General features: G+C 37.4%; 1 protein-coding gene across 1 annotated transcript; it reads left to right on the top strand.

Annotated features, from left to right (window-relative positions):
* Window positions 1–348: 348 nt before the first annotated feature.
* Window positions 349–14,154, top strand: SLC25A46 (solute carrier family 25 member 46). The gene is made up of 8 exons (XM_062599349.1): window positions 349–674; window positions 2,582–2,624; window positions 4,598–4,655; window positions 5,161–5,238; window positions 5,876–5,976; window positions 9,146–9,202; window positions 9,751–9,808; window positions 12,879–14,154. The coding sequence occupies exons 1-8, from the start codon at window positions 422–424 to the stop codon at window positions 13,455–13,457; spliced, it is 1,227 nt and encodes a 408-aa protein (XP_062455333.1). The 5' UTR covers window positions 349–421; the 3' UTR covers window positions 13,458–14,154.
* The last annotated feature ends 9,338 nt before the right edge of the window (window positions 14,155–23,492 follow it).

Here is a 23,492-nt window from a genome sequence, read left to right as displayed (position 1 = left end):
CACTGCGTTTCCTCGGCTTGCGACCTAAAACCGGGCGCCCGGTGCTTAGGTCAGTTCAATGCGTTTTTATTTTTAGTGCCACTGATAACAACTTCCACCGCCTCAACGCCTTCCGGCCCGGCCCGCGCCCCCGCCCCGCCCGGCGCCGCGCCCCGCTCCGCCGGCGCAGCAGGGGGCAGCACCGCGCGCGCCGCGCACCGCCCCCTGCCGCGCCGCCGGCCGCTGCAGGAGGAGTGAGCGCCATTGGCCGCCGAGGCGCCGGGCCCGCCTTTTCCCTCGTCACGTGGCCTCGCGCTCGGCTTCAGCCCCGCGCGGCGACCGCTCGCGGCCGGAAGTGGCGCGGGGGAGGCCGGTGCGGGACCCCGCCGCCGTTACCGCCGCGCCCGCTCCCACCCCCGGCCCCCTCCGCGCCGCCGCCGCCATGCACCCGCGGCGCCCCGAAGGCTTCGACGGCCTCGGCTACCGCGGGGGCGGCCGGGAGGAGCTGGGCCCCGGCGGCAGGGCCTTCGGCGGCGCCGCGGAGCTGAGCCACTGGGTGACGAGCCCGCCCGACATCCCCGGCAGCCGCAACCTGCACTGGGGGGAGAAGACGCCGCCGTACGGGGCGGGGACGCCGCTCGGGGGCGCCGCCCTCAACGAGGAGCCCTGCCTCGGGGCGGGCGGCCCCGGCGCCGGTAAGCCGGGCGGGGCGGGACAGCCGCCCCCTCGCTGCTGCGGTCGCCTCCGGCCCCCCCCCCCCCCCCGCCCCGTTCCCGGCTAGGCCGCCCCGGTGCGCCGCGGGGGAGCGACACCGCCCCTCTCCTCCGCCGCCGCCGAAGGCCGGGGCCGGGGCCGTGTGGTGGCTGGCTGGGGGCCCCGTAGAGCTGGGGCAAGGGAAGGAAGCTCCCTTAGAGAACAGGGAAGCTGTTCCCTTGCGTGTCGCCCTCAAACACCCGCGCCCTCGGTCACCGCGCAGTAACGAGCGGCTGGGATTGAAGGTGCCAGAAGTCAGCACGCACCTTCTGTCAGGCAGCGCGTGACCAGCTCTTTATTGCCCGTGTAAACTACGACCTCCTGAAGAAACCATCTCTGGTGACTTGCGAGACCAAAAACACCTTCGGGTCTTGCAGTCTATTTTGTAGGGCTAACGTTTTCTTCTGTTAGCCAGTCAGCATCGTTGTTCCTGACCTTGTGTCTCCTCGCTGTTGGCTTTCTTGTTGAAATAGCTGCTAGGGCAGGAACTGCCAGAGTGAAAACGACTTTGGCATGTGACAGTGAAGGAATTGTAAAGTTGATAGAGGAAGCAACCACGTTCTGCTCTTCCTCAGATATTGTTGGGAAACGGAGCTGAAACCCTCATCAATACAATATTGTTTTACAGCTTTGTGAAATTGAGATGAATTAAGAGAAACTAAATCAAGAGTACTGAAACAGAACACTGAGGCCTAAGTTGTCACCCGTATTTACTTTTTATCCTTTAATTAAGAAGATATTCTGAAAGTTTGTGTACATTATGTAAAAGAGTTTTAGTATAGTTTGACTACAGTTGCATTTATATTGCATATCTTGATGAACATATATTTTGATCTGGAATGCTCTTTATAAGTCTTTGTCTTACAGGAGCCTGTGTATAACCCTTAATTTATCCATCCATCAAAGCACTGCTAAAATAGATGCTCAGGCTTTAACTTTTTTAGTCCCAACTACTCATGTGGGTTGTTTATTGTGCATTTTAGAGGACTGATAAGGATTTCCTGTATCATTGAGTCCACGCTCCTGCTCGTTTGGGGGGGTGTTATCATCCATCTTAGGAGAGCTGTCATGTCCATGTGGTGCTCCACTGAATTTACTGAGATTTTTCCGTGTACACAGTCTGCTTGCACTAGTAGCTTACTGAGCTGAGCATTAATTTTCAGTTTGCCTTTACAGTTTTGACACTTTTTAAAAAACCTTTTCTGAGTAATATCTGTCTAAATATCTGTAAATATCTGTCTGGTGATAGACAGAAGAAATCTGAATCCATTTTCATGTTTCTGTTCTACTGGTTCCCTAGTAAAGATTTTGCAAAGAAATGGAGTCAAACAGCTGATCTGATAACTCATGTCATATTGATGTCTGCTATTATGTAATTGGTGGCATTTTGTGTTACTACTACTTAAGCTTTTCTCTTTTTGCTGTTTTTGATTTTAAATTGATTTCTCCTTAGATATCTACAATTGCAATTCAGAGTTGTTGCAAACTGTCATGCATGTTCTTCTTTCAGTCATTGATTTGAGTTAGCTTTGTTAGATATCAGAAGATGGTATTTTACTGTAATTGTTTGCTGTCTCACTTTTTCTGTAGCTGACATTTTGTTGTAAGTAAGATGTTTCATGTTCTTACAAAAGTACACGCAAACTTGGCTATGGTCCAAACTGCACATATACCTCAGTGAACAATTTTTAATATCTTCTCTTGCTGAGTTGACATAAATGTTCTGGTTTAGTGCTTGTAATTTTCTGAAGCAGCTATGCTATAAAATTGGTTATTCAAATGGTCTATATGGCATTTTTCTGCTCTTTGTGATTATCACAGTTATATAATCTATTTCCATTTTTTTCAGAGCAATTGAACAGATTTGCAGGCTTTGGTATTGGCCTCGCAAGGTAAGAGTTGTAATATTTTTTAATGATTACATTGCAGTAAAGCTATAGTTGTCTTTATGATCCCTATATGCATTTTTTCTTGTGTTTTTTATGTCAGTAGTCTATGCAACTGAAGAGCATGTAGAAACCTACTACCTAAAAGCAGTATAGGTTTTTGTTTCTCTAACTGAAGTGTTCTCTCTGAAAATTACTCCTTCAGCAGTGAATATAAAAAAAGATTTTTTTGTATTCCATGCCCTGTCTATCTACCTTGTCACAACAATCTGAAAATAGCCCAAGAAAATTGCTTTTTCCACGTTTGCTACTCTTACTAATCTTTTGGAGTGGTATGAATCTTCCTAAGAAGGTAATAAAGTCTTTAAGTTTTATAACAAAGTATCCTGGAATAGTAATCCTGAGGTGGCAAAGTGGTTCATTTTGTTCTTTATTTATGGTGATTTTAATTACTGATACTATTTTTTGAGAAAGCTGTGAACTGCTTTTTATTATCATTGTTTTATTCCTTGTTGATCTGAATGTGAGATTTCCTTGAGAGAAGGAGTTCTTCCTTCAGAACATTGAAGTGCTTGAGGCATTTGTCAAGTTGGCCCAACATGGGAAATTAAGGTTTCAGTTTCATGGACAGTTGAGGAGGATCTCTCACTTGGTCCCCAGCCATAAAGCTGTCCTCCCTCCTTATTCTACTGTCATCACCCTTGATGCCTAGTAGAACCTCTTTGAACAAATATGACTCACTAAACCAGAAGCAAAGCCAGTGAAGGTGCTGGATGTTTTTTGCTGTTTCAGTGAGTCAGGTTTACCTGGGCATTGACTACCTATTAGGGGCAGCAGAGACCAGCTAAGGGTGGGCGGCTAGAGAGAGAAGGGATAAAGAATAGGAACATAATAGTACTTGCGTTTAAGCAAGTAATGAGCTTGCTTAAATTTGATCAACACATTTCAGGAAACTTCACATTCCCCCCCCCCCCCCCATCTCTACTGCTTCCCTTGCACTGGCTCTGCTGCGCATTCAGACCCTCTGATGAGCGTGTCGCATTTATTAAAACAGGGTTGAGAGGGAAATTAGCTGCAAGAATGGCTTAGTAGGTAAGAGAGCTGGAGTACAGAGCAACTTTCACCTCTTTCAGTAGCAGCAAACTACTAATTAGCTTAACAGTTTGTGAAACTGCAGCCTCAATACTTTTCTGTTCCAATTAGTATATGTTTATCTCAAGTAAAATGTCTCCAATAGACAGTTACCCGAGGTGCTCTACTAGGTTGGGGGTCAGAACTGTTATGTGGGATGCTTGAGACAGAGGCTGGAGGTTTTGCTTTTCTAATCCAGATCATAGATTTGAGCCACATGCAGATCAGTGCTCACTTGGATGCTTCAGGATAAAATGCAAGTTTCTCTGCATGGCTGTGACCATAAGTGCTGTTTCAGGGCTAAGAGAACTTTCTTCTGAAAGTTTCAGTGAAATGCTGTTGGGAGTAGGGGTAGAATTGGTTTCAGCCAGTAGCATTTTTTTCACTGAAAATTTCCAAACTAGCTGTTAATACCAATCCTCTATCCTCACTATGGAAGGTCGTGATTAATCGTGTGTGGTATGTGGAACTAACATAAAACTAGAAAATAATCCTCCTAATCCTGACTCTGCTTTGCTTTTGTTTCCTCGTGTTTTCAGGAGGGAGGATTTAAGAATTTTAATACTTCTTTTTACTTTGAAAGGACGTATATATAAAACCAAGGGCTTTTTCTTAGCAAACGTATGTGTCAGAGTTTTAGGGGTAGGGATAGTGATGGATACTTGTCCTTTTGTATTATTGGCGGGCTATGTGGCAGCACTCCAAAATATCTCATTCTTTCACTAGATATAAAACTAATATATATTTTTTCCAAACAGTGATCTAATATTGATAGAGAAAAACAAGAAGTGCTTTTAGATAAATTTACCATTACTTCCAGTACTTTTAAACACACTTTTCTTTTAAAGCTTATTTACAGAAAATGTGTTGGCACATCCTTGCATTGTCCTGCGTCGTCAATGTCAGGTATATCTTTTATATTACTTCTTCCAGATAGATCTCCTGTGTTCTGTAGTATTTTTATTTGCTTTCATTTTCTGTAGAGTATATGGAAGATATACAATTTTTAACAAGACACTGCTAGGTTATTATGTTTTTATTTGTAGCATACATGTTTTCCATCCCAAAACTTAACTTACCTTCAGCCCTCATGTTCTTTTTCATTTCAATAACAGAAAACAAATGCTAAGGCACTTACTTGCCATAGTTTATGAAACACCTTTCAGATCCCTGTTCATGAGCAGATTGCTTTGTCTCAAGTATTTTTCATTAATGCTGTTTTGTTGATCATGCTTAAAATGTAAACAAGTTCTGCCTCTGTTTCCTTAAACTTCAGTGGAGAATTTATTAATATTTTTGTCACTTTGGTTTGCTTTTTTTTAATAAAGTTGTGATTTTGCAAGTGTTTTTCTTCAGAGTTACACTATCTGCAAGTATGTTTATAAAATGCTATCATTTATGTTTTTAACAGGTTAATTATCATGCTCGGAACTATCATCTCACTCCATTTACTATTGTCAATATTATGTACAGCATCAATAAGACACAGGTCAGTATTTGGTGTCTGGTTGTATCTCTGCAGTGGAGGTGGTTAGAGCACATGTATGCTGAAGCATCTTTAACTCTTGATGTAGTTAGTACTTAAAAAGCATGGGTATTGTCAGAACGTGGTATTCTTGTTACAGAAGTGTTTCCAAAAAATGACTAAAATTACCAAGTTTAAAATTAACTGGTGAAAGGTTGTAGACATTAGAAAACAAAGTTCTCTAAAATTAATCTTTCATTAAGATCCTCAAAAAAAAAAAATATGTGGATAAAGAGATTATCCAGAGTTAAATGGCAGCTAAAACAATAGTGCACAACTTTCTGGATTTCTTACAGCTGTGCTTTAACATCTCAGACTCTTTTTGTCTATTGGAAATGGCCTTAGATTTATGGTATAAAGTTTTAACAGAGATATATGCTTCTAAAATTACTGACAACTCTTTAAATTATGTAATAGGATAAAAGTTTATTCAGAGTTGAAGGAAATTAATTGTCTTCTGAATTTGGAAATGCTGAAATCTAAAGTTAGATTCATACTCTGTAGATAGCTGGAATTTGCTGAAATATTACAAAAATGAGTAAGCAGGTGAAAAGATTAAGTTTTATTTTGCTTGACTCTAACTACATACCTCAAAATATAGGGTCCAAGAGCTCTTTGGAAAGGAATGGGCAGCACTTTTATTGTTCAGGGCATAACTCTCGGAACAGAAGGCATCATCAGTGAATTTACACCTTTGCCAAGGTATTGGGGTTTTTTTGTTTTTTTACTGCTTCTAACAAATTGTTCATAAGTTGTTTACTTATGCACAAAGAAACGTGAGGTTATTTGAAAAGCTTGAATCCTTTAGAGCAGTCAGACACTGAATAGGTAGTTTCAGAACAGTATGGTTGTCTTAGAAATTTTAACTAGTAAACTGTATGTTTGGTATGTCTGTGTAGCAGTCTGAGTATAGAAATAATGTTGCAAATTAGTATTCAGTACAATTCTACTGACATGAAAGGATTCACAAGTTTATTTGTTTTTGTAGATATTATGTTTTGTGGTAGTAGCAAATACCATGTCTAAAGTAAAAAGTCTTGGTTTTATTATTCTAAATAAAGAAAACTTGGTTAATGAGTCAGCATTGACATCTTTCTGAACATTTTCACTGTCCTTGGAAGATGAGAAAATAAAATGGCCTGCATTGTTATATTTAAAGACGTTAAATACGAGTCAATGTGTTTCTCAGTTTTGCTTTCTGTCCTCCTTTACCAACAGCTGTATGTACATTGTTCGGTAGCCTCATAATAAAGAGGATCCAACTAAGAATATGAGTGACTACATTTAAAGATGTGTTCACTGTCCTACTTTGCTGTGCCTGTCTTATGCTATAGTAGTGTAGTAATAATCACTTTATTTTGATTTGTGACTCCACTTAGTTTGTTTGCTGAATGATATTCCAGGATTATAGTATACCATTATGATGTTTTCCTGCTTTTCAGACAGTGTGATAAAACCTTTTTGTCTGAATACTTTTTTCTCCATTTCATTTTACAGTGGTCCAGAGCTGACGGTATTATTTGACTGTAGTAATATATATTGTCAGTTTTGCTCTAGACCTATATTTTAAATGTAAGCAGTGTACTTGTGTGAGAGTTTATTATGTAAAATCATTAAAATTTCTAGTGCAAGTTGATTCTGAGATAATCAAGAAGTTAGGAGAAGTTACTTAACGGTAGCAGGGCAAACACTGAGGCTGGTAAAGACCTTTCTTGGAAAGGATTTTAGGAAGGCAGACAAGTGGTTATGTTTTGAGGCTAGTTTTCTGTACTGAAGTTTGAATAGACCAGGAAGCTTGAAAGCAGGTTAGCTTTAAGAGGAGACAAGTGACTGAATTTTTGTTTTGTTGATGGCTACTAAGTACTTAAAGTACCTAGAAACTGAACTGTCCTTAAAAATAAGAAATGTGGATAGACTGAATCAGGGCTACTATGAAGCATGCATGCATACTGAGAAGAAACTCTTGCAGGCTCTGGCGGCTGTCATAAGCATTACAGTCATTCTTGCTTAAATTATGTGGTATGTACTTAAGCTTTTTGATTATCCTTGTCTCATAGGTAACTGAAATTCCTAGGAATACACTTTCCTGTGACTTTATATTCATGTTTCTAAATATTGCTGAAGATGATGCTTTAATTCATGAGTAGTGATACAGTGTGTATGGTTTTACAGTTCTGATTTCTATCCAGTGTAAGCAACGATTTTTCTTGTAGGCCAGTTTTTCAGCAGTCTGAAAAATAAGCTGGTGCTGCTGCTGAATGAAGCAACCCTACTTGATAGTAGTTGCTCATTCTTTCGTCAGTACTACCTTCATCCTTGAGCCAACACAGCAGCTGAGTAGTTGCATTGTGAACTGCATTGGGGAACTGATCTGTCTGGAATGGTTGTTTTTACGTGCCCCAACCTGTGTAGTTTTCTACCGGATCTGTTCCCTTTCTTATTAATGGCAGCATGGGTCCTTAGGCTGCACAGGGAGGTGAGATGATTAGTTGTAGCAAGCAGCGACAGCTGATTTAAAAGATTCATCAAGCTCCAGAGCGGACCAGAAGAGGACTGAAATATTGATTCCAGTTCCTTATCATAATACAATAAAGGCATCCCCTTGTTTCAGGAGAGGGGGCCAGAAGTGTACATTAATGTTTATGTGGCAAGTTGAGTGTGGGTTTGTACTTGACAAACTCATTCTGTTTTCATTCTCCCAATTTTGTTCTTTGTTTCTCCTAGTGGATTGACAGGTTAGGCTTTCACAGATCACTTAGTTTGGCTGGGTGACTGGTTTCATTTCCACATCTTTTAAGTATTATGACTCAGTGGATGTCATCCAAGTGTCCATGATACCTAATGTCTAATGATCTTCCCTTCCTCTTTAGTGATTGGCCTATGTATTTAGGAAAGTGATACCTCCTAGTAACACACAATTCTTCAGGAAAGAGTAAAGAGTTTCCTTTCTTGGATTAGAGTTGCTGTAACTACAGGCAGAGTGGGTGAGTGTGATTCTTGGACAAGAACTGAAGCTGAACACTTTAAAGCTCATTATTTAAAAATTTGTAGTCTAGTATGTCCAACATTTCAGACAAATATCTTTACCTTAGAGCTTGAGTATTTACCAAATGCATGGCTGTTAGATGTCATCTTGAGTTAGGGTGGGATTACATTTTCTGTCAAGTGCATTGTAGTTACCATCCTTTACCCATGTTTTGAAGTATGCAACTAGAAAATACCACTGTAAAGGCATTTTTTTAAAAAAACACCTTTGTATACAACGCAGATGTTTTCTTTTGTTTTGACAAGATATGCTAAAGATTAGTCATAAGCCAAATGCCAAATTAGTCATAAGCCTAGAAATACTAGGCTCTGACCTTTTCCTGTTATACTTCTTGGTCTTGTATAACTGTATGACAATGTGATGTAGATTTTCAGAAAAGAAACAACTGGATGAACATAACCCCAAGGAACAGAAAGAGCATAACTAAACCAAAACATAATAAAAAATGTGTTGGTAAAGGAAGACTACTAAGATGTAAAAATTTCAACATTCCCTCAAAAATTACTTCAAGAGATCATATATAAGATTACTAATAAGCGCAAGTCACTAAAGCTAATAGCTATGAGAGCAAAAGACACCTTATTAATCAGCAAAAGTATTTTTGTTAGAATATCCAACAGGCCTGCATAACTTCTAAAAGTAAGCATGAGCTTTTAAACGATACGTGTTAAACTGATGGCAGAATTTCTCATAGTAGAAAAATAAATTCTACATAGACTGTTGGTAGAACACCAATATGAAAGCTGGATAAAGAGACCCATGAAATAAATGCTTGAGAATAATTGTTTCTGTCAATATTAAGGGCAATACTGCTTTTCTTTCTAGAGAGCTTTCACATAAATGGAACCTCAAGCAGATAGGTGGCCACCTTCTACTCAAAGGGTAAGTGTAAATGTAGCATGTATTATTATTACCTTATGTCTTACTATCACTTACTTTTAATACCAGTTTTTCATTTTCAAAATCTTTTGTGCAGATCTAAACTTCAAACTGTGTGAATGATCATAAACCACATAGTACAAGCAGTAAATACACAGTGGTTTAATCTGCAGCTGTGTTTACTTGACAGGATGCTAATGCTAATTTTCATAATTTGATTTGTGAACAAAATTGTGTATGCCAATTTCAAATTTTTTTTGTTACTAGATCCTTCTGAATGGAGTGTCACTGATGTAGAAGATTCTTTTTTAATAATTGTGATTTCTGTGAAACTTCAGTTGATCTAGTCAAATGGAAATAGAATTTAATGCTTACTGCAGGTCAGACTGGAGCTTATCTTGACTTTTTAATGTGCACTTCAGTAATGAGTTAGTTTGTTAGTGTCCATCAGGCCTGACTTGATAGATAACTGATACCAACTTTCAGTTACAAATTTGGCTAATATTATAGTATTGCCATGATGTTAATTCTTATTTTGTTATTTTCTGCAGCTTAACACATGTGATAGCAATGCCTTTTTATTCTGCAAGCCTGATTGAAACTGTGCAGGTAATTTAGATATATTTACAATATCTTACAAGATGATTCTTTTCTTTATATGTTAGATTATATGGAGAAGTGAGTCCTTGTCTTTGGCTTCAGGTCTATGTTGCAGTAGTTATATATATATTTTTTCACTTGAGGCTGCGTGACTTATTAACTCAGAAAAATATTTATTACAATGGGTATATTGGTAGTACTGTCTTAAGTAGAAACCTAGGATAAGAAAGGACATTTAATGGAGTTGAACTATATTACCTATAAAATGAGAACATGTCACATCTATATGTTCTGTAGCAGATAAGCCATAAAGAAGTTATACAAGTCTTCATCACGTAAAGGTTTTAAAAGGCTCCTAGAATAGTTATTGCAGTGACCTTTCCCCTGTAACAATTACAAGGATTTTCTAATAATTCAGCTTTGTTTTCTTTTTTTAATATTGAATTCTACTATTCCAGGGGTGCTTTCGTGTAGTCAGTTCTCTGCTTTTAAATTTTAGTCTAGTTCTTCCCTTAGCTATGAAAATAAAATTTGGGAAAAATCTGGATATGTCATTAGAATATAGCTTAACTTACTTTGTAACTGCACAAAGTAACCCATAGCACTGTATTGCAGATTATCTTTCAGTGAGTTGAGTTGTTGCATCCATTTCTGGAGAAGCAGACAGGGCTTAACTATGGAAAAGTAGCCCAGGGCAGTTCTTCAAGCTAGTTCCATATAATGGTTGCTCCTAATTTGGAAGCATCTTTGAGTAGCTAGTGGAACTCATACTGTGAAATGAACTCTTATGTGGAGGATAGTGCAAAATAGTCATTCTCATGTCACTCATTCAAAATAATTTTGATTTGCAGTGTAGACAAGCTGCAAGTGCTGATTTAGAGACAACTGTTTAAATGTACAGTTCAACTGTAGGTGGGTTTTCTGCACCAGCGCCTGTAAGGGGCAAGAGACAAACAAGGCTGCAACTTCTTTGTTTTGGCATATGTTCTAGAGGCAGGGACTGGATTCGGCTCTATGCAGAGGATCCAAACTCCAAGGAGCCAGAAGGCAGTACAAAGGCTGTCCTGCCTGAAGTGGCCACATTTTGGACTAACAGAACGTGTAATATTTAACGTGGGTAGGTGTAGTTAGATTCCCAGTGACAAACTCGTATTCTTTAAATTTACTACGTATTTAAGAACATCCTTCCACCACCCTTTCTTCTTTCTCTCTGCTTGAGTAGTTTTGAAGATTAACATTCAGGAAATCTAGCCTGAGTGGATCTCTAAGAGTTCGTGGAAACAGCGGAGAGATATAACTAGGCTCACACTGGAAAACTGACTAATGAAACTTTTTCATATCTTAGGCCTGAATATATTATTAAGATCTTGGATCTAGAAACAGTAATAGAAAACTGTTATTGTTTGAGTTCATTGCAGTCAGGTGGCCACAGAAGGATGTATTTTGTTCAGGTATTCACATTGCACGTATTTTTGTCTGAAAGGATGTTAGCTGTGTTGTTGGAAATAGGAACATATTTACCGTTTTACCATTTAATAATGGTAAAAGAGGACATAGTTTAGATCCCATCTTAATTTTCAAAATAAGTTACTTGTGCCAGGTAGCAGTCTGATAAAATAATAATAAAAAAAAAATCCAAAACAGCCTCTCCTCTAGCCTTTTAAACAAGTGATCGTCTTTGTAAAGAGTTATTTATGAAAGCAGAATTTTAGGCTGCAGAGACTAGCTGCGGACTTGGTACATAGTGAGCTCAGCTATGTGTGAGTGCTGTACTGAATATACGTATGCAGCCTGAAATGTGTTCTCGAGCTCCTCAAAATACCATCATAAACTTTCTTATTAGAAACACAACAGAAGTAATGAGAACATTTGTCAAGACTCTATTTATGCTGTATTAATCAATGCATGGGAGCAGCTTGACTTACCAGATTTATATGACTGTACATTATATGCCTGTTCTGCAAGAGAGCAATGACTAACAAAAAAAATTATGAAGACTGTGGGGTTTTTTACTAATTGTTTCTTTATAAAATCTTTATTTGAGTATTTTAATTCTGATAAGTTACACTGTTCAATGATGTTAATTTGATACTTACACACACACACACACACACACACACATATATATATATAATATATATATATAAACTATATGTAATACTTTCCTAAATAAACTTCAAATTTCTCCTATTTACAGTTAGTTGGATGTAGTTGTCACATTACTGTGTTTTCATCTTTAACATTTCAAACCACACGGTGGCGTGTTTGACAAAATTAAGTGTAACTTGAAGTGCAGCAACTGAAATGATATGAGGGAGATAAGGACTTGATTTCAGTTATAGTGCAATGCTTATGCTTAGAGTCAGTAACAGCAAAATACTTTCAAGTATTTGAATCAGTTTCTGCTCTGTTATAAGGGCTTTGAAGGTCATTTTCCCAAGAATGGGGAATGTTATGGTCTCATCATGACATGTGGTCAGGACACAGCTGACATTGACACAAAAGACTAAGAAGTCCCAAATTCTTCAGTTTAGATGTAACAAGAGGTAAAGAGTGCTATTTTAGACACTAAGAATGGAATGAAAATATCTGTAGCTGAACCTATGTGATTATTTAACTTAAATTTAGTTAAGGAAGTCTTTATACTATGCATATCAAAGTTCAAAGACTTCAGTTAAAACCCCTAAAGAACAGGATTGTTCCAGGTAAATGCTTCCTAGCATTAGGATTTTAAAATAAGCATTTCAGTACATAATGGTTGTTGTGCGAACTGATACCTTTTGTGATATGATGAAAGTTCAATGTCTTTGTTGTTAACACAGGTAATTAGAATGTAGATTAAATAACGGTTGCTCTAAATATAGGTTCACTTTTAAAAACAAGTTTATTTGAATGTTATCATGCGTGTTAGAGAAAAAAAATATCAGTATGGCTTTTTTAGAAATGGTGGTGTATAAATAGGTATCTATCTTATGAAGATGAAAAAAGTTGAGCAGTGATAAGCAGACTGTTGAAAGTGGATGTCAGTGTGGCTATGAAATGGGCTGCACGGGTTGTAACTATTCCTTTGTGCTCATAGAGTGAAATCATTCGAGATAATCCTGGAATTCTGGACTGTGTGAAAGAGGGGATCGGCAGAGTCGTTGGCATGGGAGTACCCCATAGCAAGCGTCTCCTTCCTCTGATGGTGTTGACTTTTCCAACTGCTCTACATGGAGTTCTTCACTACATCATCAGTTCCATCGTCCAGAAGCTTGTTCTGTTTGTTCTGAAAAGGGAGAATTCCCACAATCTCCCAACAGAGAGCTCCACTTCTGTGCAGAGCGTGCTGGATGCATATTTTCCAGAACTTATTGCTAGCTTTGCTGCTAGCCTTTGCGCTGATGTCATGCTTTACCCACTGGAGACAGTTTTGCATCGCCTTCATATTCAAGGGACACGCACGATAATTGACAATACAGACCTTGGCTATGAAGTGCTTCCCATCAATACTCAGTACGAGGGCATGAGAGACTGTATAAATACTATAAAACGGGAAGAGGGAATGCTAGGTTTTTATAAAGGGTTTGGAGCTGTTATAGTACAGTATAGCTTACATGTAGCTGTTCTACAGCTCACCAAAATTATTTACTCAACACTGCTTCAAAATGTTTCTTAATTGTTCCGGTGTGGATTTAGGACAGTGGTCTAGTTATTTACCAACCTAACTATTGTTAAAAGTGACTTAGAATGACGTTGAAGAATATGCTCTATGAATTCTATCTATATTGTAAAAGAACTTGTTTTAAAAATTGGAATTCAAATATCTCTCAAAAGTACTACTTAAGTTTAAAATGATAAACACCGATTGAATAGTGTATGTGGTTATACAGAAGAGAATCAGATTCTGACTGGAATGAGGTTTTATCTTTCCTCTTACCAGTTAACTAGCATGAGGAATAGATTTGAATTTTTCATCTCTGCTTTCTAAGTATCACATCTGGTATTTAATTTGAACTGCTAGGCAGTTCAAAAGGATTGTTTTCCTAAGTTTTAAGAACTTGGAAGTTGGAGAGTGATGGGTTTACTGACCTTTTAAGAATGTTTTCACTTTCACTGTTAATGAAGCTGTGAGCAAAATGTAAAACTTGATATAAATGTCATAATTTACAGGTACATAGAAGATTTTTCTTATTTTCACTGATGCAGTGTGGCAGGAGAAGATGAGGTAAAGTCCTTTGCTTTCAACAAAATATTGTGTAACCAAAACTTAATTTTGAACAAAGTTGAACAGAATGCAGAGATTGGCTGTCTTGCAGTGTGTTAGCAGGGCTTATGCTAACCAAAGTGTGTGAATAAAGCAAATTAGAAGCTGATCATGTGAATGCGTAAGTACCATTTTCAGTCAACTTTCCACTCAGAACTTGAGAATTTAGTTTTACTCTGGTACACTGCATAAGAGTAGAATAATCATGCAAATGTATTTAATATCAGTGTTCAAAGTATACTGAAAGCATAAAAGATTAATTGACCTTTTCTAAAGTTTCACTTTTGTTAGATGGGAGAGGTGTATACACATATATTGAACAGCCATATATATAATGTCCGCTTAAGATTTAGCACTGTCCTTTGTATAAAGTCTCTGTTGGATTAGATGTTTTATGAATCAGAATTAAGTTGTTAATATGTAAGCTGACTACTGAAACATACTACTTTTTACCCTCTTCCCTGGTAAATCAAGGCTTTTGGTCTGAAAACTGGTTGATCATTCTAAACAACTTTCAAGCAGAAATGACAGAATAAATAGCAGAATGCTTGGTTTCATCAGTAAATATAATGAAAGCTTGGAGGAGAAGTGATTTTTAGCAAGTAAAACAAGTGTATGGAAAAACACTTTTAAATTTATGTATAAGGCTGTTCTCTTTTTCACACTTCTGTGTGGTGAGTCTTTATCTCTGTGAATACTGTAAATTGATGTGCATTTAACTAACCTTAAGCATTATATAGTAGTCTGCCATGGCTGCTTTCCATACATGAAAAATAATGAAAAAGTGTTGCTGTTCATACCTTCTGATTATATTATTTGAAGGTCTGCTTTGCTATCATTAAACCAACTTTCATGTATTTTAAATGTGTTAGAATGGAAAGTATAGTGAATTTGGGAACTGGTTTTATTTTGAAATATTGTTAATGGCAAATTTAGTGTATAGAATGGAATCAAATAAAGTAGAAATACACTAAAGATGTTGTAGAACTAACTCACTGAATAAGCAGATAGAAGAATCCTGACCTATGAGTTATTTTGTTGTATAGATTTTTTTGAGTGGCTTTTTTTTTAAATTCTTGAACTTTTCTGAACGCTGCTGCATGACAAATTAAACTACATTGAGGAATATGGGTAAAATATTTGATTCTAATTTGTATTTTAAAAGTTTCTGTGACCATGAGAAGTTCCTGTGAGTATGAAGAGTGATCCATATCAGAGGACTGTGCAGGTTGGAAGGGACTTCAGTAGGTCATCTAGTCCAAATTCCTGCACTAAGCAGGGTCATAATCAACATTAGACCGGATTATCCAGGACTTTGTCCAGTCAGGTATTTAATCCTATCTTTTAATACATCAAAAGCAACTTTTTTCAAACATGTTAAATTAAACTGAAACCAGCTATTCCACCACACTTGCTTTGAAATAGTTAACTAAATGCATGTTAGGGGCAAGTGATTGCAGTTGTATGAGTGAAACCAGCCAAGAATATTTTTTTTTAGGAATCAAATTTTAACAAAAAAGGTATTTTCCCATACAAGATGGAAGATATAACCTACTTTTACGTACACTGTGAAAGGTAATGAGTTCTCAGAACGGTGTTAATATGTTGTGCTACAATACTGACTTGCTTTAAATGCTTACTCTTGCTTTCATTGCCAACAGTTTCCCGATTCTGCGCGATGCTGCACTTCTGCTCGGTATCTCTAAGCGGTGTCAGAAAGAAGCTGTCAGCTTACAGCAACTTTTCTGTGCTCAGGAAGAAATTTGCTCTGGGCTATTATTTTTTGGTCATCTTCCTATCAATTAGAATGAATGTATTTTGAGTCTTTGTGTATACTTGTTCTGTCTTCCAAAAAATTAATTTTCTGCTGTGTCTAAAATTGCTGGTTTTACCCATGCAAATGAGTGGGGGGGGGGAATATAACTTGGGGGGGGGTGAGAAAGTCAGGTTTTACCTTTTAATTGCAAGTCTTCTGTAGATATGTTTGTTTTCACTTGGATGATAATCTAGATTTAAGAGAACGGTCAAACAACAATTTCTATCTCAATTGAGTGATCACTAGATGATTTTAGCAGGCTGTGTCACTGACAAGAACTGTAAAATATTGAATCCTTCATTGCTGTAAAAATTTAAGGTTTAGAAGTTTCTGGAAGACGAAAAGTTCTTGTATACTCTCTTCTTCCTGATACAACTTAATCTGTATGCTGTTTTTTTTTTTTTTGTTTTGTTTTGTTTTTTGGGTTTTTTTTTGTTTGTTTGTTTGTTTTTTGTTTTTTTTTTTGTTTTGTTTTGTTCCTTTGTTTTTAAAGGGCTGATTTCAACAAGATAAATCCTACTGAAGAAAGATGTTCCCACTGAGCAAAGAATTAAAGGCAAGCTCTGATGTGAGGTACCTTACAATAGGCAAGACAGGAAGCTGAGGTTAGTCCTGTTGGAAACCATTGCAATTATCTGGCTGTGTTGTCTCTCAAAGTGCTCTATAGGTCAGACCTCTGACTTTTGGCTCAGTTAGAATTGAGGTTTTAGAAGGAGATCCACTGTTGATGTGAACAGTTTAAGTCATGGAGAACTTCAAGACTGTAAGGTCTTCAGCAAGGTATCGGCTACTTCATTTCTTTGTAAAATTTTGTATTGCTTCACATGGGTTGATCTAGGTTGATTTAGCTCTGGTTTCTATCTGTAATAACTGGGATGTAAAGTTTTTCATGTGTTTTTAGATTTATCAGAGTTAGTAACGCTCAATATCAACTTTTACTATGCTTTTCTGAGCCCTTCTGAATCTTAGCAGCAAGTTAAAAATGCACGGCGAGTAAGCTAATGTCGTTTTCGCTGCTTGTTCCATCTGAGGCAATACAGATGGATACAGTCCTTTAGACACTAACATGAGCAATAAGAGTGATGTAAATGAGACCTATCTTTGCATTAGCGTAAAAGTTCTTGGTGCATTCTACGATATTTGGTGTAATTCAGGGCTAAAAATGATCATCGCCAAACTTATGGTAACTGTTTTTATGAACTACAAGAAGGAGAGATCACATACTAAATTTGTGGACTGAGTGGTTGTTAACAAGAGATTAGAAGGCAACGTATAATGGCAGCATTCCTTCACATGTAAGGGAAAAGAGTGGTAGTAAAAAAGTGAATAATCAGTTTGCCTAACTTTGTAGAAGATGTAATAAAAATCTGCAGTGAGGGCAGAAGAAAGTAGGATTTCTATTTAATGAACTGGTGGCATCTATGCTTTACAAAGTAAATTTCCTGGTTTTAAGGAGATGGATTAAAACTATGTATTTTAGCGATTGTTTTTGGATGGCATAAAGATCACTTGTTCTTTACCTTCAGCACTGCAGCCTTTTCACAAGTAGTTTGACAGATTGTGAACTGCTTGGATTTAACAAAATTTGAGGATGAAAAAGAAGGAATGTTAAAAATGAAATGTAGAAATTGCCCAGAAATGCAAGTTTGTGACAATCAATTAAGGTTTTCAATTTCACCAAATTAATAAAGGTAAAAAGTAGAAACTCCCGCATGTTTATATTCATGAAGGGTTTCATTTGGAAGTCTATTTCGATCTTTATCTTTTAAAAATATTTTAAACATAAGTTAAATTTGCAAAACATTTACAGCTCAATATATCTTTTTTTTTCATCTTCCTGACATTAGGAAACTTAACTCTACTGAAAAGCTAGTTACTGTTTTAACTCCTTTTTCAATATGAAAAAAGGCATCTGCATCTAACCTTCAAATCAACACACCTTTTCAGTGGATGTAAACATGATCATGCAACAGTATAGCAGACTAATATTGCAGTCTAGTTTTTTATTCAAAATGCAAATGAGCTGGCTGCAAAGCATGTTGCCTGTGGCAGCTTGATTTGGGAGAGGTATTGAAAGTAAGAGGAGACTGGTGCAAACTGTTGTGAAGGAATGTCACCTGCACCCAGCAGAGTAATAAAATCAGAAAAGATGAATTAGCTGTTACTAAAATTAAGTCTCGCTCTTGAGCTTGACATTAAGGTAAGCACTGAGCAGAAAGACCTTTGGGCTAGACTTTACCCCCTTCTTAGTAGGAGCCTAATGTCTTTGCCCAGACTAAGTTTTTAATGGCAACAGGCTTAAACGTTGATGTTCCTGATTCTTGATCTTGGGCCGTGTCCAGTAGGTTTGCTATTCCTGCAACAGTGGACGTAACACACTAAACTTCTGTTTCCTGAAGCAGACTCCTGAATTTATTTGTGGTGTGTGAGCTTTCAGGGAGAAAGGATATGGTATGTAGGAAGTTTGAGCTACTGCTGTAGGGCATGTTCCAGAAGCACCAATATGCAGAGCTGCCTTAATTCCTGGCTCCTAGCTGATGACAACTCTGTTCAGTGCCATTCAAAATCTGTGTGATGCCTTTGATGTCTGTACGGACCACTGATGTTTTCATGGTGTTCACAAGTACAAGAAGCAGTCTAAACCTGTTAAAAAACATACAAGCACAGGCAGGCTTTCCGGAGACACTTACTGTGGCCTAACTTTATGTAAGCAAAATAAGGCAGAAGAAAACAGCGTGTAAGAGAATGCTTAAAATTTTTTAAGTATACACTTACTGATATGAGCACTTTGATGAGGAGGCATATATTGCTGTAACAGCTAGTAGAGCACAGTAGAGGGAAGGAGGCAGCTTCTGTAGCTAAATGCCTTTCAGAAACCTAAATATGCCTATGATGTTTTGTTTTAAGGGCAGTTTTTCTTTCCATTGCAAAGAGAAAACTGGCAGACAGGCTGCTGTGATGAAGTTACATAATTGTTCTGGCATGTTTTGAAATATACCGAGTTACATTCGGCTGGTTAGTATAATTTGTTAATAAAAAGCATCTACCTTTTTAAAGCCTTTTACTATTACCAAGAAAATGAATGTATCATGTCCTATTTGGCCATTTCATTGATTTGCCAGCATCATATATTCTGCTGTAACTGTGTGTTTACTTTTCCATTAATTACTTTGTTTAATAAACACTCTCTAATAATGGAGTTTCCTCAGTTACGCCCTTTAATCTTTAAAAATGTGGTGCTACTGAAAAATGATTGATGTTTTCTCTACTATAGAAGGGAAAACAATTGCATAGTTTAAACTATTTTCAACACTTTCCTCAGTGGAAATGCTTACAGGCATTTTAGGTCACAAGAGAAGTATTGTACTGATAGATAAAAAGGTAAAGGATCTCTGCAAATTTGTTCTAATAAGACTGGTGTTGATACACACTTACAGATGGGGATATTAAAAGCTAGAATCACATACTTGAGGGCTAACTAGAGTCCTGTAACTGACAGTGGTTGGTAAAGTAATGCTACCATTTCCATAGTAAAACAAGGATAAAGCACTTTGGCCTTATCCTGGAGGCGAAAGGAAATACTGAGGAAAACATGGTGATTCTGCTATGTGGGAAGCATTTCTACCCTTGGTCTTTTCTGTAGCTGCAAGTTTGTTCCCTACCAAATAAAATGTCAGTAGCTACTTTCAAATCTTTAGGAGTTGTATGCAGATTCTGCAGAGTGTTATCCAGGTAATTGTTTCCTTGCTCATTATTAAACCTGGAATAATGTTAGGGGGTAGGAGGGATTTTGTGATCATGTTGCAAATGTGCGTGTGATGTGAGGGGTGAGATGGGATGTGCTGGTACCACTTTCCTAGTGCAGCAGAGCTTTCAAAGGTGTGAGAATGTACTTTTCCTCTAATTTACACAAATCCTAGATCTTCTCTTGTCCCTGCTACATACCTTCCATAGTCCAAAGTTTTTCGCCTGTGTTCTTATACTGCTCGTACATACTCAGTTGTAATGTGTTACCTGTTCTTCTCTATGGAAGTGAACTTTGTTTTCTTTTTCCACGGAAGTACAGGAGGGCTTTGTGCAGGAGTTCTGTGCACTATTGCTTGGCATAGTATTTTGTCAACAGCTTGAATTTTTAAAGAAAACCTTGAAATTACCTTAATTTTGAACCTTGTGATTAAAGAGCCCAGGAAAATCTTATGGTAAGCCTCAGATTTTTTGAACTATTCTTGATTTCAAGTATTCCTTCTTTTAAAAGTAGCATTTGATAGGAGATGCTTTTAACACTTTCTCTCTCCCTTTTCTTTTTCCTAGGGTTCCTCTATTATTTTCTACCTAGTTTTATCTTCTATTTCTGTGTCTCTCTACTTAACAGCTTGTCTACCCTCTATTTAGTTCATACCTTCTACCTGCTTCCCTTTTACCTTCTCTTTTCTTCTTATCTTCAAATTTTTATCTGTCTTTTCCATCTTTTTTGTCCCTTGTCTCTCCCATGAAATCTCCATTCCTCCATAATCCGCGTGCTACATTCTTCTGTATTTTCTTAGCTGTGAAATATAAAAGTTCACCTATGTTACAAGAGTGCATAACTGAAGGTTGTTCTGGGTACTCAGCAGTGTGTAGAATGCTGCTTGTATGCAATAGAGTACATGCAAATTTTTTTTATCACTAGACGTTACAAATGGCACTTTACATTAGAGACAGTAATTTAGACTCTGAATTGGTGAATTCGCAGAATAATGGATCTTCTCTTAATTGTTCAGATAGAAGAGCTTCAAAGCCTTGTAGGTCAATCAGTTTGAAATATTTCATGTTCTGTTGGCAATTCTTGTTCTGTTTTGTGTGTGCCTGTATATTATATTCCTATGCACTTTCTTATATGTGTGTATATATGTACACACACATATATAAAAGAAAATACAAAGGAATATAATAAATGTATAGGGATAGGTGTAGAGGTGGTGCAACTTAGAAAGTTTTAGTTTCCCATTTTTTGTAGTTCTTGAAGCAATTTTCTTAAAGATACTTAACTTTCTGTATTTACAGTGTTTGTCTCCAACGGTTTTTACTTTGATAATTGGACCTAAAGAACTCTTGATAAGGGAGAGAATTAGCATTCCAAGAGCTGGCATGTTGCCATCATAGGAATAGATTCACATCTGGGGTTACAAAAATGTGGCTGTGCTATGTAAATGTTTACTGTAACCTCAGTGATGAAGATAAAAATTCTAATTTGCCAGAAGCTATTGAACGTGATGAAATTCTAGATAGATGTTAGTAAAAGAAGTGATAGTGGTATCTTCAGCTGTGATGCATCACGATTGTATTTTGCTTCTAAAATCAACAGAAGGGTAACCAATTAATTTTTATGACTGCACCAATGAAAAACAAGCATGCAGTAGAAAAGAGGCAGACCTCCAGGCAGACCTGAGGATTTGGTGATTTTGGTTTTTAGATTTTTTCTTTTTTTTATCTATAATTGATTTTTTGAGATATAGCATTGAGATGTGACTTTCCTGCAAGAGCATCTTTGTTAATGACTTGGAATTTAGCACTAAGTTTGTTTTTGGCTTCTAACTGCTCGCAGTGTGTTCTTGTGTGCCTTGTGTTCTTGGCTTTGCTGAGAAACTGTTTTTTGTCTTCCCTTTCCATTTCTGTTTTTCTCACTGGAGTTCTGGCTTAGCACCTTGCAGCTGACTACTTCAGGTATCAGAAGTAATGTCTCACCATTAAGGCAGCACTTTATCCAGGCTAAATCACTGTTGGAAGAATTACCAGGAGGAGTGTAATAGTATAATCAAATCAGATAATAGCCCAAGCAGAGCAGCATCATAATGCTGCCATACTGATAAATTTTTGGCAGCTGTTTCTAGTTAATTATGACATGAGTCATAGTAATTAGATTTAAAAATGATAGCCCTAGTGATTGATTACATAGCTGGTTTAAAAAAAAAAATCAGTACTTACGTTGAATAATACCAAATACGTTTCAAGAAAAAAAAAATAGGCAACAACTATCCCACAGGGTGATTTTGCAATGTAATAAAAAAATGTTATGTTGAGCAGATATCTGTGCTCTGCATAGTGACATTCATGTGAAGTTGTTTTCTTTGCATCCCCTACTTGCACAGTCCACCTACTCACTCCTCCAAACATATATGGCTTCCCAAGTCTTCATCTATTTATTTTCTTTCATGTATTCCATCCCTGTGGATTGGAATCTTTGGGGCAAGCGAGGCAATAGCTAGAAACAAGTGCAGCTATAATTTTGGGGGCAAATGTGCTGAGGTGGTTCAAAACATTACTGACTTTTAAGAGAACACTTAAAAAAAAAAGTTCTCTACTAAAGAACAGTGGTCAAGTGCAAGTCATGAAAATCTGGAAACAGTAGCATTTTTTTAATCTTATGAGCATCTGTTTTACAACAAAATTTAAAAATAATATCAAGAGCTGACAAGACTTGTTTAGACTTAAGAGGCTTAACAGAAATGCTTGGAAGATCAGTGAGTATGCTATGAAAATTCTAGATTCACTTTCCATTCTTAATGACTCCTGCAAAAAGTTAGGAAGCTGCCTCACAGAAGTTATATTTTGCTTGCTTTTATCTTTTCGTTTGTTTTTCCCATGGAAAACTGCAATTGCCAAAGTTCTCGGTCACTTCTTAGCAAGTGCCTAATGGATGCGCCTCCTGGCTAGCCTGTACTCTGGCATCCTGCTAACAACATCTAAGCAGTATTGCAGAGGTTTTTAGAGCTGGAATTCTTCCCATTTCCATTTTAAAAGAAAACAGTCATGTGCTTGGCTATCAGCAATCTTTTTTTTTCCTATGGGAACTTTCATAAACATTGTTACTTAAAATGAAATTTTCTCTTGAAAAACTTATTTTTTAATAGGAAACGTCAAACAGTTGCCTCTATTTGGTAGCATTTGATAACTTTATATTCAGGTGAATATCTCTTATCATAAGATATTATAGCTCCTTAAAACACTGTAGAAAGAAACACTTTAGGATTTTGAGTGTTTCTTATCCCTTAGCTATTTGAATACCCAGCATGTAAATTAATTGAATTGTAAGAAAAGAATGAAAGAGAGGGAATCCCTCAGGTCTGTTTTTTTTTTTTTTTTTTTTTTTTTTCCCTTTATTGTGCCAGAAATGCAGAAATGAAAACAATGTAGAGCTGGAAGAAACCTAAAGTCTGCCCTTCAGAACTGAGACAGTTCCAAGACTGATTAGATCAGCCATGATATGTTCTATGTATGTTTCTTTTTGTTCCCCAGATGATGGAAAACTACACCTTCCCTTGGTGGCTGTTCAGTGCTTAGTTAGAGCCACTGAAAAGTTCTTCCAATTTCTTTATTGTTCTGAAGAGGGCTGTTTTTTGACTTCCTCGAGCCTGATGACTATTGTAAACATGATAAGCTTATGTGAAATTGGAAGCTTATGACTGTTTTCATTCTTTCCCTTTGTAGACTAAACAGTCCAGACAATTCTCATCACGTGTCTTTATTGTTAATTCTCTCTGAAATACAATTTGAAAAGAAATTGAATGGAAAGACTTTACAACAAAGTTTCTTGAATATTAAATATTTCTCTACCATGGTCAAGCCTGAGGGTTGATTTAGGAGCTCTTAAA

Source organism: Rhea pennata, chromosome Z (assembly GCF_028389875.1).
Source record: "Rhea pennata isolate bPtePen1 chromosome Z, bPtePen1.pri, whole genome shotgun sequence".
NCBI lineage: Eukaryota > Metazoa > Chordata > Aves > Rheiformes > Rheidae > Rhea > Rhea pennata.
The sequence above is the reverse complement of the archived record's forward strand: the minus strand, read 5'-3'. Positions and strand labels throughout refer to the sequence as shown.

Excerpts from the sequence above, each read along its gene's own strand:
- SLC25A46 (XM_062599349.1), top strand. The coding sequence starts at position 422 with ATGCACCCGCGGCGCCCCGAAGGCTTCGACGGCCTCGGCTACCGCGGG. Across the intron at positions 5,977-9,145 it reads GAATTTACACCTTTGCCAAG|AGAGCTTTCACATAAATGGA; the intron begins GTATTGGGGTTT and ends TTTTCTTTCTAG. Across the intron at positions 9,203-9,750 it reads GGCCACCTTCTACTCAAAGG|CTTAACACATGTGATAGCAA; the intron begins GTAAGTGTAAAT and ends TATTTTCTGCAG.